Genomic DNA, 16,648 nt, shown 5'->3' on the forward strand with positions numbered 1-16,648 from the left:
CAGAAAATTACTGCTGTTAAAAAAAAAGAAAACAAACAAAAAGAAAACATTTACGTCCTTATTCACAGACAAAATTCCCACTACAATGCATATAGGCTATATATGGAATGCTTCAGTTAATATAGTCCTGAATTATAAAAGAGCATGTAATGCATATATAACACCTCCTTAAAAAACATGTCTGGGTCATATGAACATAATGCCAAAAATGTCCAACAAATAGGTTGATTTGACTTATTTTAATGCTAAATATAATTTAGTATTTTTTTGCTAATATTTGGGATAAAATATGACCTAGACATTATTTTGTGAGATTCATCCTTATTAACCAAGCCTTATCAGACGTCATAAACAAATATACTACCAGTCAAAAGTTTTTGAACAATAAGAAGTCTCTTCTGCTCACCAAGCCTGCATTTATTTAATCCAAAGTACAGCAAAAACAGTAAAACTTTGAAATATTTTTACTATTTAAAATAACTGTTTTCTATTTGAATATTTTTTAAAATGTAATTTATTCCTGTCAATTTTCAGCATCATTACTCTAGCCTTCAGTGTCACGATCTTCAGAAATCATTATAATATGCTGATTTGCGGTTTAAGAAACATTTATTATTATTATTATTATTATTATTATTATCCATATGTAAAACAGTTGAGTACATTTTTTTCAGGATTTTTTTTATGAATAGATAGATCCAAAAATTTTTGTAATATTTAACTCTAAACCATTCAAAAGCTTGGAGTCTGTATAATTTTTTGGGGAAAGAAATGATAGAAGTTAATACTTTTATTTAGCAAGGATGCTTCAAATCAATCAAAACTGTGATAAACATTTATAATGTTACAAAGTTTTATATTTCAGATAAACGTTGCTCTTCTGAACTATCTATTCAACAAAGAAATCTGAAAAAAACAGGAATAAATTACATTTTCAAATATATTTAAATAAAAACAGTTAATTTAAATAGTAACATTATTTCAAAATTGTACGGTTTTTGCTGCACTTTGGATTAAATAAAAACAGGCTTGGTGAGCAGAAAAGGCTTCTTTAAAAAACATCCAAAACCTTTTGACTGGTAGTGCAACTGAATGCAAAAATGATCTCTAGTGGATTTCTTCCTCAATTAAAATGCATACTTAAATACACTGAAAATATGTTTACAAGGTTCCTTTAAAGAATACCCTAATACTGTAAGCGATTAAAGAAACTTATACTAAACTACGCAAATCTGTACCATTTAAAAAAGAAAAGTGGACGCATTCTTTTTGCGAAGTAATGTGAACTAGCATTAACAAGTTTTCACAGGCATAACCATTTGTTATACATCCTCTATACAGTCTGAAAGAAATACTGAGCGTATAGCAAAACAAACACCACTTGCTGATAAAAGCTGAGCGCTACAGCCAAACAAACTGCTTAAAATGACTTATTCTTTAATTTCCTAGACATTTTCCTTCATTAAACATGGGCAGAACTATTTTTTCCAATGCTACAACATACATAAGACTGCAGATGATTTAGTTTCACAAATGAAGTCCAATGGCAGTAACACAGCTTTATCTTTGGGCCTTTGCAACACAAAGACCATAATTCCCACAAAAGACCTTAGATGTCTTGCTTTATCAGCAGAACTGTTATTTAAATACCTTAACTAATGTCAATTACATTTTAAACAACTAAAAATTCAATCAAAACCCTCATAAATATATATTTCTTTTGGTTCCTTAAAATGCACAAGCTAAGAAATCTGGAAGAAAAGACACATAAGCCAAATTACAATCTGACAACAACTGGTTTGCTGATACGTAACTGGTGCCTGTGATAATGCATTGCCCTTATTGTGTGGTTTGTGTGCCATAACAGTGAATCCCGCTAAGTCAGGAGCATGCCCTGTTCATATTTTACCCCAAAACCATAGGAAAATTTCATTGCTCAGTGGATTTCAGGGTGAAATACGAGACATTGTTGCGAAGGCTAGTGTGATCGTGTTTGAGTGTGTAACCATGGCGTGCCGAGCTCACTGAGGTAAGACAGAGCAAATGTTTGCAAGGCTTGTGAGTTCACTGGGTTGTTTTTGTCCGAAAGTGAGAGTGCATAGTCCATAACGTCCAGAGTCCACTGGAAAACAGATGTGAAATCTCAGCTGAAGCATCATACTCTGTTGGTATCTACGTCTGTACCGTTTGAGTCCCGAAGGTTCTGGACCTGGTCAAGGACCCAGCTGATTCTGGGCCGTTCCTGAGGATTGGTCACCATAGTGGAGCTGAGGAGGGTTTGAAGACCTTGAGAATAACTGTCAAAGATAAAGATATGTTAAAGATAAGATGTATCTTTGGCAGGTAGCATTCTCCATTAATCAAGATGCTGGAATATGTTAACATTAGAAAACAATATAGTGTTTATCTTCATAGAAATATTAATACAATTTAAAATAAATAAAAACATTAAATAAAAATATAACATTTCACATTTTAGTGAGACAATGGAAACAGTGGAAAATTAGTTTGAAATATAATACAATAATTTAATTTAAAATATAATATATATTTAAAAAAAAATATATATATATATATATATATATATATATGTAATCTTTTTAAAAATATATAAATTTAGTTTACATAAGGACACAGCATTTTTTTTAATTTGAGACAAAATTAGTTCAAAATATAATATTATATTACTTAAAATATGATATTTAAATTAAAATATAATCCTTTTTGATAAATATAATTTAGATAATTTAATTTCAGTTAGACAATTTTTAAATGTGAGAAAATTAAATTTAAAATATAATATAAATTATTTAAGATAATATAATATAACTGTAAATGTTATAATGCAAATTGAAGTTACACAATTTATGTGTTATTATATAATAAATAAATAAATAAATAAGATATATATAGATATATATAAAGAACATAAATTTCATTTCCTTATATTTATTTTTTAAACAAATTTCTCAACAAAAATAGTGCAGAATAATTATAAATAATATTATATTATATTTTAAATAAAATATATTTTTAATATTATATATTTAAAAATACATTAATTATAATGGGGGACAATTTGTTAAATATAATATTTTAAAAAATAATATTCCACATTTAAGAAAGTTACTCAGTGTACACATTTTTAAATTAGTACAAAATAAAATATTATACTATGATTTAAAACACAACATTATATTACATATATTACATCTGATTGAAGATTATCAACAACACAATAATTGATCTGGCTTTGCAAAGAGCTGCCTATTCCAATGAGGTCCAAAGAGGCTGAATTGTGGTCCTAAAAGACCTCAAGCTCACCTGCATGGCTGTGGAATGGAGACTGGATTCTGGACAGCGAGAGCCACGCTGTCACCCTTCTGAAATATCAAGTCATACGGTCCCTCCAGCATCATCATACAGTACAACACACAACCTAGAGACTAGAAAATACAAAGATTACCTACAGCAGACATACCAGACTGCCACAGACATAACATTATGCTGATCTGGAGGTGTAGAGATATGAAAGGACAAAGTTTTCTAACATTAGCCCTGCACAGACATAACTGAACAGCAATAAAACAACATGTCTTGGTGGGTTTTGACTGTTGCAGAATTCTGTAATGTATGTTGTTTTGAGAAAGAAGAGCTGGAAAAGCAAAACTATTACACCCAAAGGCACATACAAACACAAAAGAGAATTACCCAAATATCTGTTCTCTCATCAATGATACAGTGACTCTCCACATTAAAGAGCTCTGGTGCTCTGTAGGAGATGGTGCACCTCTGAGCGGCCCAATCCTGAAAGAGAAAGTGTACAAACATGATTCATTAAAGTTTTGATTCGCTGATCATTTTTGATAAGTGCATCTAGACAATTTTCTGCTCTAACCTGGACTGTCATGGCCTCCCGTGACCCTCGAACTTCAATCCTGGCCTTGTTCATGGAGCCCAAATCCATTAATAAAGGGCGATCGTTCTCATCCAGTAAAACGTTGGTGGGTTTCAAGTCTCTGTTTTTAGAAATAAGGCTCATGTTAGTAATTCCAACAGGAAAACATTAGGTTAGATTCAAATGTACATTTTTATATTTTGATTATCAATTTACTGCATTCTTGCTATATAAAAGTATTTATTTATCAATTTTTAATTGACTTAAGGTCTTCAGTCTATTTTGATGATGGATACGCCATCTTTGGGGATTTACTCAACCATAGTTTTGGGTTTCAAGCTTATATTGCAGTGGCGTAATTAAGTCTAAAACAGATTAATTAGTAACACTACATTAAAATGTTGCATAATATGCAAAACACATACACTACCAGTCACAATTTTTAAGTTTTTTAAGGTTTTTATAAAAGTCTCTTTTGCTCACCAAGCCTGCATTTATTTAATCTTAAAAAGACAGCAAAAAAAAAAAAAAAAACCTGTAAAGTTTTGAAAAATTTTTACCATTTAAAATAACTGTTTTCTATTTGAATACATTTTAAAACGTAATTTATTCCTGTGATCAAAACTACATTTTCAACATCATTACTCCAGTCTTCAGTGTCACATGATCCTTCAGAAATCATTCTAATATGCTGATTTGCTGCTCAAAAAACATTTTTATTACTATTAATATTAATAGATTTCAATATTTAAAATAGTGACGAATAAAAAGATCCAAAGGTCAGCATTTATCTGAAATAAAAAGCTTTTGTACATTATACACTATACCATTCATAAGCGTGGAGTCAGTCTAATTTTTTTTTTGAAAGAAATTATAGAAATTAATACTTTTATTTAGCAAGGATGCTTTAAATTGAGCAAAAGTGATGATAAAGACATTTATAATGTTACAAAATACACTTATATTTTACATAAATGCTGTTCTTCTGAACTTTCTATTCATCAAAGAAAAAAAATTCTACTCAGTTGTTTTCAACATAATAATAATAATAATAAAAATGCTTTTGAGCAGCAAATCAGAATATTATAATGATTTCTGAAAGATCATGTGACACTGAAGACTGGAGTAATAATGCTAAAAATATTTAAATAAAAATTAATACTTCAAATTTGTACTGTTTTGGCTGTACTTTGGATTAAATAAATGCAGGCTTGGTGAGCAGAAGAGACTTCTTTAAAAAAACATTACAATCTTGACTGGTAGTGTAGTTGTATCAATAAAATCTGTTTAAATGATTCAACTATTAAAGATTGTTTTCTCTATTGAAAAGCTGAAATAAAATAAACATTACATGAGAAACATTCATGAAAATTAGAAATGTTGCAGCAGTTTTAAGTTGAAGCACATAACAAAACTATGAAAATTGAAACTAAAATATAAAAATATAAAAACAAAAGGAAATCCAAAATACACTAATGTAGTTGGAAAATTACCAATTACATTAAGTAGCTATTTTTCACAAAGGGTAAAATAATAACAAAAATTTGGGTTCAAGATGGATGGATTTTACTCTCAGTACCTGTGTGCATAGCCTTTGTCATGAATTGCTTTGAGGCCTTCGCAGATGCCATGCAGAATGTGCAGTATGCGGCTCTCGGGCATAGAGCTCCCCTTATCCCGCAACTTTTCAAGAACAGACCACAGACTTCCCTTCTGCACAGGAAAAATTCAGCATGTGAAACACTTTTAAATGACATACTGCACATCTCAGAACTCACTGGACTCTTGGGGCCAGATTTACTAACAGCTTGCACCAGCGTGGACACTCTTTGGGTGTTAAAAACTACTTTCATAATTTACTAAAGAGAGACAGTGAAATGCATTGTAAGAGTTTTCCACTTAGATGCAAAATTTATAGGAGGAGAGTACTTATCGTGCAAGGTAATTTACTAAGTGGTAGTCAGTTTACTGAGTTTTTATTATCATTTAATGCCCTCAAAAAAGCATGTCCCATTTTGCATCTGCATTGTTAGTTTAACTTTGGCTCTGCTTACTTGCAATACTAATTAGTGCTGCTCTTGGTAGGCAGCATTGGTCCTTATGAAAAGGCATTTGCTGTGTCTGTTTTCTTTCATTTGCACATTGTCATTAGATCATCCGCAGAACTATTCACTCCCATCTGCACTTTTATGGGATTGCACTCTCATGCTAATTCGCCCTGTTTAGTAAACCTGGCCCTTGGACTTATTAGTGGTCTGGAACGGAAAATCAGAACACAGTCCACTTACACTAATGTACGGGAGCAACAGCCAGGCCTCACACTTGCCGCCACGCTCCATGAAGGTGTGTGCGGTCAGGCTGAGGACGTTGGGGTGGTTGAAAAGGCGGTGCATCTCCACCTCGGTCTGAGCCTCCTTGCGGCCCTCGCGGTCATGGCAAAGGATTCGCTTTAGAGCGTAGAAGCGGCCGTCGTGTGCACCTTCTACCAGATCCACATAACTGAAACCTCTAGAAGATACAGAGAATGAAGTTATGATGAACGACAATTATTTTTTATAAGACCAGTTGCTTTATCTAAAAATTTCACCTGAGCAAACTACAACGAAAACCCTCATGCATAATTATGAGGGACGGACCATATTCATAATCTTTCCTAAGTTAGTTGTTTAATAAACCTGGCATTGTATATACTGCAAATACTGTTAGCTCTTTGACCAACTGCTTGGTTTTTCTTTTGAAAGTCATTCAGACAAAAGCATCTGCTAAATGCATAAACAAAAACAAAAAAGTGTCCCCTCCTGCAATTTAGAGTCAATTTACAGTGCTCCTTCACAATGAGACACCAAGTCACTATCAAATATTTTAAGGACTGAATAGTCTAAATGACTAGTCTTACCCTTCTTCTAGTTTTTGGATGAAGTAGTATCTCTTGTTGTCAATGGTGATAGCACTGCGTGAGCAGATACACAGAGCTTGGCCCATCTTCCCTGGTGCATTGCTCAAGACCCACCATGGATGGAGGAGAGGCACTGTAAGAGATCGAGACTTGATTACTTATATTCATATTCCATATTTCACTCCATATTCAGAATGGAGCAATGTGTATGATTCTCACTGAAAGGCTGGTAGAACAACCAAATGTTAAATCTGCAGTAGGCTAAGATTTTGTATGTTTACAGCATTTTAGTTTTGGTCCACTGGAAAACAATGACAATACATTTATGTTTTAATTCCAGCACATGTGTAACTCTGGACCACAAACCAGTCATAAGTAGCATGGGTATATTTGTAAAGCAAAGATCATGTTCCATGAAGATTCTTTGTAAATTTCCTTCAGTATATTAAAGCGTAATTAGGGCTGTCAAACAATTAACCACGATTAATCGCATACAAAATAAAAGTTTGAGTTTGCCTAATATATGTATGTGCACTGTTTGTGATTATTATGTACATATAAATACAAACACATTCATGTATATATTTAAGAAATATTTACAAGTATGTGTACTTATTACAATTTTTATATAATTTATATTATATATAAATAAAAATATGTTGTACATAAATAACATATTTCACTTAAATATATACATTAATTTGTGTGCATTTATATATACATAATAATTACACAAAGTACACACACATATATTAGGCAAACTCAAACTTGTATTTTGTATGCGATTAATCGCAATTAATCGTTTGACAGCCCTATAATTTTTGATTAGTAATATGCATTGCTAAGAACTTAATTTGGGCAACTTTAAAGGCGATTTTCTCAATATTTAGAATTTTTTTTTTTTTTTTTTTTGCACTCTCAGATTCCAGATATTCAGATAGTTGTATCACTGCCAAATATTGTCATTGGAAACTAATTTACCTGTAAATCATTGGAAATTAAATAAATAAAAAAACCCTGATCCTTACTACTGGTTTTGTGGTCCAGGGTCATATTATAATTAAACTAAAGACAATTTAGACATATTATAATTAAATTAAAGACAATTTCGACCAGCAATTTAAGTCAACTGAATACTGCCCGTTCACATGAACCACTGTCGGTGTCCAATTTTCCACTAAAATAAATTATTCACTGTATATAACGGGGCTTTCTGATTGGCTCCTTATATTTCACCTTTATGACGTGGGCAGTTGCGCTGGAAATGTGTCAGATGCCACTTGATGGAGTTCCTTTATAGTAAAACGTGTTTACCGTGAATTCATAAGGATAATTGATGATCTACATATCGACCGACTCGAATTCGTGTCTGCAGTAAACGTGGCGAATCCGAGAACAGCTGGTTTGTGTTTCACAGGCGCTGAATTCACCGAGCGTAACCAGTAACATTCACATGTAGACTAGGTTCTTAGCTAGCTATTTAATTTTGCTATCTATTTTATAACATCTTAAATAAACATCTAAGTGAAGGATTAAAGTGTGACTCAATTTACCTTCTGAGACGCTCTCCCTGTCCTCCGCTGATTTCTCCGGTGTCTTCCGTGTACAAAGAAAACGTAACGATGACGTAGGCAATACTTACGACTGCCGATTTAACCCTTACAATGCTGGCACATCCCAAAGAAAATCCCCGATTAGAAAAAGTGCTATTAAAATTGACTAAAGTGTATATTAAACTTGACTAAGTTTATTATACTAAGTCTAGGTAAAAAATAAATAAATAAATAAATAATAATAATAATAAAATAAAATTTTTAATAATCAAATTATAAATAAAATAATTAAGTAATTAAAATGTTATATTTTAATATTTTGTATTTTTTTTAATGCACACATTAAGCTAAATATGTAAGTATAAATTTGTGTATTTGTGTAATTTCTGTACAAATGTGACTAACGGGTATAAAACATTTGTCTCAGTGTTTCTCATTCAGTTTATTGTGGTCTGTAGCTAAAATAATTTTAATTAATTAATGTTTGTCATATATTAAGGCTCTTCTAGTAGATAAAGTGTTTGCATGATTTACAGTTCAATATAGTATTCACTTTTTTATTTGGATAATTATTAAATTAATTAAAATAACTGCTAATATTAGCATATTAGTAAATTATTAATAAAATTAAATTGTGGCATTTTAATATTATATAATAATATATACTATAGTTATTAAATATTAATATAATCATTATTAATAATTAGTATAATAGTTAATACTAAATATAAATAAAATAAATATTAAAAGTAATAAATATAAAAAATGAGGTATAAAAATCATTTGTTAACCAAAAAATATAATAATAAAAATTATAATAATAATAAAAAAATGTCATTCTATTAATAAAAGTTATTAGCAACACTTTACAATAAGGTGTCATTTGTTAACATTAGCTAATGCGTTAACTAACATGAACAAACAATGAGCAATAATTATAATATTTATTAATCTTTGTTAATGTTATTTGGTAAAAGTTGTTCATTATTTGTTGTGTTAGTTTATGGTGCATTAACTAATGTTAACAAACACAACTTGTGATTTTAATGACTTAGTAAATGCTGAAATTAACATTAACTGAACATTAACTAAGATTAATAAATGCTGTAAAAGTATTGTTGATTCTTAGTTCATGTTAACTAATGAGTTAACTAATGATAACTAATGAACCTTATTGTAAAGTGTTAAAGTTATCACAATATGTTATTAAGAAAATCTTATCTGTATTAGGGACAATAAAATATTTAATTGCCTATATGTGCCAAAGTCACCAAATTATTAAATGAACCACCACAACAACAACATAATTAAAAGCTTTGTTTTATTTGCCTTTTATTTGGTAGAAAAAACAACACTTTTCCCTTTAGAACTCTTCCCCTTCCTCATCTTCTTCAAATGAATCGATGCCCACTTCTTCATAATCCTTCTCCAGAGCTGCCATGTCTTCTCTAGCCTCAGAGAACTCTCCTTCTTCCATGCCTTCACCCACATACCAGTGCACGAAGGCTCTCTTGGCATACATCAGGTCGAATTTGTGGTCCAGACGAGCCCAGGCCTCAGCAATGGCTGTGGTGTTGCTAAGCATGCATACGGCTCGCTGCACCTTGGCCAAGTCTCCTCCGGGAACCACCGTTGGGGGCTGATAGTTGATGCCCACCTTGAATCCAGTGGGACACCAGTCCACAAACTGGATGCTTCTTTTGGTCTTGATAGCTGCGATGGCGACATTGACGTCTTTTGGCACCACATCTCCCCTGTACAGCAAACAGCAGGCCATGTATTTTCCATGCCGTGGGTCGCACTTCACCATCTGGTTACTGGGCTCAAAACACGAGTTGGTGATCTCAGCCACAGAGAGCTGCTCATGGTAGGCCTTCTCAGCGGAGATGACTGGAGCGTATGTGGCCAGGGGGAAGTGGATACGAGGGTAGGGCACCAAGTTGGTCTGGAACTCCGTCAGGTCGACGTTCAAGGCGCCGTCGAAGCGCAGAGAAGCGGTGATGGAGGAAACGATTTGGCTGATGAGCCGGTTGAGGTTGGTGTAGGATGGACGCTCGATATCTAGGTTTCTCCTGCAGATATCGTAGATGGCCTCGTTGTCCACCATGAAGGCACAGTCGGAGTGCTCCAGGGTGGTGTGAGTGGTTAGGATGGAGTTATATGGCTCCACCACAGCCGTAGACACTTGTGGAGCTGGATAAATGGCAAACTCCAGCTTGGACTTCTTTCCGAAGTCAACAGAGAGACGCTCCATCAGAAGGGAGGTGAAACCTGAGCCTGTGCCTCCACCAAAACTGTGGAATACTAGGAAACCCTGCAGCCCTGTGCACTGGTCAGCCTGTGTGGAAGACAGGGATAAAAATTGCATTTAGTTTCTGTTATTTTGAGCTCATTTGTAAGTAAATGTAACGCTAATTGTTGACATTACCAGTTTGCGTATGCGGTCCAGTACGGAGTCAATGATCTCCTTGCCAATGGTGTAGTGCCCACGGGCATAGTTATTTGCTGCATCCTCTTTGCCTGAAATCAGCTGCTCGGGATGAAACAGCTGGCGATAGGTGCCTGTGCGGACCTCATCTAAAGAATAACAGAACAGTACTGCATAAATCCAAATTCTGACTAAGACTAAAAATGAACTATTAAAAACTATTGTTAGTAATTTAAATAATGCAGAAAATGAATATATATATATGTATATATATATATCCTAACAAACCATACATCAATGGAAAGCTTATTTACTCAGGTTTTGGATTATATAAATCTCAATTTTAAAAAACGACCCTTATGACTGGTTTCACATTTATGAAAAATACTAAAATAATATAAAATATTAAAATAACACAGATCCTGACCTCTATCCCCAGAAAAGAAAACAAACAAACAAATAAATATATATATATATATATATGAATATATTTTTGTATAATTTCTAGGTCATTTAAAATGAATGTAATAATGACAAATGTTGTGTTATAATAAATAATAGTAAGATAATTTATAACGAAAAATAATAATTTAAAACAATTTCCATTTTATTTAAATTATTATTATATTACAGATTGTTTTATTATAATAATTTGAATTAAACAATAAAATATACAATATTACTGACTGTTATAAGAATAAATAAACTATATCAGTTTGCAAAATTACTAAAACTTAAGCTAAAATTAAAATGAAAAATAAAAATAAAAGCTAATTCAAAATATTACTTAATATTGATCCGAAACCTAAAAATTAGTAACATTTAATTATTATTAAATAATTAATAATTAAAAATAATAATAATAATAATATAAAAAATCATTACATTTGAATTATTATTATATTACAAATTACTTGATTATTACTTGATTGCATTGTGACTTTTACTGTGCATTGGGATTTGTCACAGCACTTACATTTTGTTACCATTTTTTTTGGCTTAATTGCTTCTAATTATCCTCATTTGTAAAATGCTTTGGATAAAAGTATCTGATAAATAATTAAATCTTAATTATATAATGACTAAAACCATTAAAACTTTGTCCATCCTGTTTATTATTAATGAATGTTTTAAAAGCATTTTTACAGTGTGCCATCCCTTTTCTTTCTGTTATTAGCAACATGCCACCTATGGCTGCAATGATTTGACTCATTTATGTTCCCCATGTTAAAATGACAAATACACGGCCTTTAATTAAACACCATTATGATATTTACCAATGACTGTTGGCTCAAGGTCTACAAAGATGGCACGGGGTACATATTTGCCAGCTCCAGTCTCACTGAAGAAGGTGGTGAAGGAGTCATCATGGCCACCCACTGGTTTGTGGCTGGGCATCTGGCCGTCAGGCTGGATACCGTGTTCCAGACAGTACAGCTCCCAGCAGGTGTTACCCATCTGGACGCCAGCCTGGCCAACGTGGACAGAGATACACTCACGCTGTGGAGAAAAAACACATTATTAGTAACTGTGTTGCATGGCATTGCATATTAGGTGATAGTAATTTCCGCAGTGTTGCTTCTACAACTACCCAGCAAGCAAAAATATATTCTAAGAATGTTCTGCTAACGTTTCCATTAATTTATGACGTTATCTCTGAACATCGAAAACGTCCCGTTTTGTCAGTGTTTTAATTTATTTATTTTTTTCTCGGTTATGCGAATGGTAAAGCAACGTTCCATTTTATAATTTTGGAATGTTACTTTGGAATGTTCGGTAAACATTCTAAAACAAGTTCAAATTCAAATCGAATTCTTTTCAAACTTTCGTTTTGCCCACCAGGGGGCAGAAGGAAACACAAGAATGGTTCAGCAGTTGGACGTCAGTCACAGATGACTGACATCTGCAGCTGACAGGAGACAAAATAGATGTTGTCTGAATCACTCAAAGCCCCAAACATGTTTGTCGTCAGGGTTTGTGCTTATCTACATGACAACCCTGAGATAACAAAGTCCAGGCCAGCCTTGAATTCACATTATGGCATGTTAAACACATCTGTTTGTTTGGAATGGGCGTTTCCTGACAGAATCGACCTGGGAAGCGTTTATGATGTGACAGTTGCCACATATGGCAGACAGACCTACAAACCCCCATAGCCATTATTTTCTTGTCACACATGAACAAAAAACCTTCCACAAACACTATTGCTCCTCACACACTCTGCAAGTCTGAAGATGCATGAAAAGACTTGAGGTGTCGACAACAGCCCCAACAGGTTTATATCAGAGGACAGAGCGAGCTACACCCTAACGTGGAATTTATAGCATGTGTCCTTAAAGGCGGTTGAAAGAGTGTGTTGAAAACCAGTGGAGGGAAAATCTAATAAATGAGACGAGAAGACAAAATGGGAAATGTTTTATGGGCCTGAAAACAAAAACATTTTAATTTAAAAGTAAATATGTGGGTTTACAAAAAACGCATTAGATGCATTAAATTAACCAAAAGTGACAAGACTTTAAAATGTTTAAAAGGAGCAAATTAACAAATTAGAATGATTTCTGAAGGACTGTGTGATACTGAAGACTGAAAATTGAGCTTTGCATCACAAGAATAAATTACATTTTGAAATATATTCAAATAAAAAATAGTTATTTTATATTGTAATAATATTTAATAATATTACTGTTTTTACTGTATTTTTTAATTAAATAAATACAACTTTGGTAAGCGTGAGAGACTCAAAAAATTAAATAACCAACCCCAGACTTTTGAATGAAACTGTAATAAAATAAAATGATATGATTAACACTCCAACATTTCCAAAAACACGGTAAAATACCATAAAAAACATAATTTTGGTATGGTAAATGTCTAAAAACATTACCCTGTTTTAAGACCATGTAAATTATGATATGTGATGGATAATGCACAGTCAATAAGTTATTATTAAAAAAATAAACCATGATCAGGACCCTGATGCAAAGAGATTATATATATAAAATATATAAAATAATAATATATAAAAAAAATAAATAAATGGATTAATGGATTTGGTTTTGCAATTGGCCAATCAGATGTAATTAGCTGTATGTGAAGTTATGATTTTGTATCTTTACTCATGGGTTTGATTCCCAGAACATGAACTGATAAAATGCAAATGACATTGGATAGACGTGTTTGCCAAATGCAAAAATGTAATAACTGCCATTATGCAATCAAAGCACTGAAGACACTGGTGCAAAAAGTAGAATCACATGGCTGTAATAAAAGTGCTCTGTAATGATTCGGCCGCTAAATATGTGCCTGCGCTCCAGAGAGGTGGCCTACATCAGCCTGAGAAGAAATATCCAGACTCTGCTTCTTCTCTGTGGGCACGACTCTTCTTCCGAATTCATTCTCCCGGGGTTGGGCACTATTTTTACCCTGCGTCCCTCTCTGTCTATTGGTGAGTCAGTGGGGAGGGGGATGGTGCATTACACAGGCACATGGGACTGCCTAGTTTGGGCATGGCAGCCAGGTTAGAAGTTATTTATGGCTTGTTACAAGTCATGTTTCCCCACTAGCTCATCTTCCCCCACCACCCCAACCCATGAACCCTTTTTGCTCATCTTTTGACCTCGGCAGTGAGTTGGTATCTTGTCCTCCAGCATTTTTTTTCACTTGTGCAATTTCTGCTGTTTCATAAAATTCTCACTATATATGGAAAGTGAAATGTATGGCTTTTTAAAACCTCTTTAAGGCTGAGATATGGCATAAATGTGTTTGGGAAACCTGTCTGGAGACAATAATTATTTTTGCAATTACATTAGGTTGTGCTACTGACACAGAATTACACATTAAACAGTATTTACAACCCGTAATAATCTTTTATTTTGATTCTAAAAATATTGAAAATTACTTGATTTTATTCTTTGGGAACAGAGCCAGATCTGAATATGAGTTTACTTAAACAACACCCAAATAGCTGTTTGCCTATCTGTTATAGAAGAAACTTGCTTCAAAGGGTGGAGCAAGTTATTTCGTTTTGATTACAAATGATTATTTCGAAATAACTGACCCTATTTAGTTTCAATATGTACTTCCTTAACACATTCGAGACTTGCAGAAGGAAATAACTAAAATAACTTTAAATGTACTCATTTATATGTGACTTTGACATTTGATTCTACCTTCAACTTTATTCTGTGTAATGACTGCAAAAAATAGCAAATAAGTTACTCATGGTTACAAAGTGTAAGGTGAGATATGACAGACTACAGTTTGTTAATTATTAACTGTGGGAGCTGACATCACCTCATGAGTTGTAAAAAACAGAACAGAAATGCTTTTCATGAGATATTAGAAATAAACGAGCTATTTCAAACATTATTCACATGGTTTAGAGAGCAAGCCTGCAAATATTATATTTTTAGATAACGACAATCATTAATATGTCTCTTATGAAATGTTTCTAAAGGTTATGGTGGCATCCAAAGCACCCAAAAGTCAAACACAAAGGCTTCACTGGTGTGATTTGGGACCTTTAGAATGTGAGAACCGTTTGTCCTTGGAATTCAGCACAAACAAACTCCTACACATGTGGTTCTAATATATTTTCCATGCAAAAACAGGCTTCGAGACCTGCAACACTGTTTTAGTTGTATACTGGGGGTGAGTTGGCACGGCAATCCATTTTACAATGTAGGTTTGTTTATGAGCCTTGGTACACAATATTTCACATATGTAATCAAATCTTGAGATTCTAGAAGAGTCACAAAGTATTGACTATAGGCCTACATTTAACCCACCTTAGTGAGTGATGTCATCTTACAATAATATTAAGAATTACAATTCAAGCTCATTATCTATTTTCTCTCTGAGTAAGATGCACTGATATCATATTGTTATTTCACATATTTTCAACCAGCATGAACAGTTTTGTGACTTTTTCTTGATTGTGGGACACACACAGACACACTGAGAGCCACATCAGCATTCAGTATAATCACAAACACACCCATAACCGCACTACTTAAGGCATAAAGCTCTCAGTAGTTTCCATACTGTAAATATGAAGTGGTGGTAAAGTATGGTCAAAACTAGCTATAAAAAAATAATATGGCATATAAAACAGTCAAATTAAACATTAAGCATTAACTTCAGTAGCCACTTTTAAAGAGACAGAGCACATTTAGTTATATGAAAAGACTGGGGCTAGCTGTCACAATGGTTACATGTCAATAACTGTTGGATGTTGAGTCAAAAGCCCAGTTGCATAAACACCTACTTCCTCTAGGTGTGGTTTGTATATACATTTAACTATAGTCATTTTAAAGGTTACACACATTATTTTGCTGCTATTTATATTACTATTTACAAGTCATTAGAGCATTAGACTTTTTTGCGGTTTTTGTTAATACATTATTAAAATTCATTACACTCAGTGAAGTAGATCAAGCATGTGCATATATCCATAGCTCGGTGTGACCTAATATGTTCATGATTGCTCAATATGTTTACTTACAGGCAAAGAAACTTTCACAGTAGAATTAAACATTAACAAATAGTGTTCTACTCACCATTTTGCTTTAGAATTGGGGGTTTTGCCGGGAAAATAGTTTGAAGATCACTTGCCCTCTCACTGCGTACCTGCAATGGGGTATGAGTGAGACAGTCTCACCGTCTCACTGACAGGAGTTTGATTTTATACCTACAGCAACGCAGAGGAGGGGCAACCTGACACTCCTGCAAAACTGCCTGTGCTTATGTAGGCCAATATATTTAGACACCAAATAATGAAACGCCATTCAAAACAACACTCCATAAAAATATTTAGTATTTAGGTCAATATATATTATTTATATTAAGCTACTCTACTCTCTCTCTCTCTCTCT

At 33.1% G+C, this 16,648-nt stretch overlaps 2 protein-coding genes across 2 annotated transcripts; both read right to left on the minus strand.

Annotated features, from left to right (window-relative positions):
- Nucleotides 1-255: 255 nt before the first annotated feature.
- Nucleotides 256-8,409, minus strand: stk16 (serine/threonine kinase 16). The gene is made up of 8 exons (XM_051120345.1): nt 8,348-8,409; nt 6,795-6,927; nt 6,187-6,406; nt 5,478-5,611; nt 3,899-4,019; nt 3,712-3,807; nt 3,325-3,446; nt 256-2,297 (listed from the first exon to the last, which is right to left on the minus strand). The coding sequence occupies exons 2-8, from the start codon at nt 6,878-6,880 to the stop codon at nt 2,156-2,158; spliced, it is 921 nt and encodes a 306-aa protein (XP_050976302.1). The 5' UTR covers nt 6,881-6,927; nt 8,348-8,409; the 3' UTR covers nt 256-2,155.
- Nucleotides 8,410-9,651: 1,242 nt separating this feature from the next.
- On the minus strand, nt 9,652-16,478 carry tuba8l2 (tubulin, alpha 8 like 2). Its single transcript, XM_051115731.1, has 4 exons — nt 16,334-16,478; nt 12,053-12,275; nt 10,776-10,924; nt 9,652-10,685 (listed from the first exon to the last, which is right to left on the minus strand). The coding sequence occupies exons 1-4, from the start codon at nt 16,334-16,336 to the stop codon at nt 9,711-9,713; spliced, it is 1,350 nt and encodes a 449-aa protein (XP_050971688.1). The 5' UTR covers nt 16,337-16,478; the 3' UTR covers nt 9,652-9,710.
- Between the last annotated feature and the right edge of the window lie 170 nt (nt 16,479-16,648).

The sequence above is a fragment of the Labeo rohita genome, chromosome 1 (assembly GCF_022985175.1).
Source record: "Labeo rohita strain BAU-BD-2019 chromosome 1, IGBB_LRoh.1.0, whole genome shotgun sequence".
Lineage (NCBI taxonomy): Eukaryota > Metazoa > Chordata > Actinopteri > Cypriniformes > Cyprinidae > Labeo > Labeo rohita.

Excerpts from the sequence above, each read along its gene's own strand:
- stk16 (XM_051120345.1), bottom strand. The coding sequence starts at position 6,880 with ATGGGCCAAGCTCTGTGTATCTGCTCACGCAGTGCTATCACCATTGAC. Across the intron at positions 3,808-3,898 it reads GGGAGGCCATGACAGTCCAG|GATTGGGCCGCTCAGAGGTG; the intron begins GTTAGAGCAGAA and ends TTTCTCTTTCAG. Across the intron at positions 3,447-3,711 it reads ATGAGAGAACAGATATTTGG|TCTCTAGGTTGTGTGTTGTA; the intron begins GTAATTCTCTTT and ends TGTATTTTCTAG.
- tuba8l2 (XM_051115731.1), bottom strand. Across the intron at positions 10,925-12,052 it reads CCTTGAGCCAACAGTCATTG|ATGAGGTCCGCACAGGCACC; the intron begins GTAAATATCATA and ends GTTATTCTTTAG. Across the intron at positions 10,686-10,775 it reads TGGACCGCATACGCAAACTG|GCTGACCAGTGCACAGGGCT; the intron begins GTAATGTCAACA and ends TCTTCCACACAG.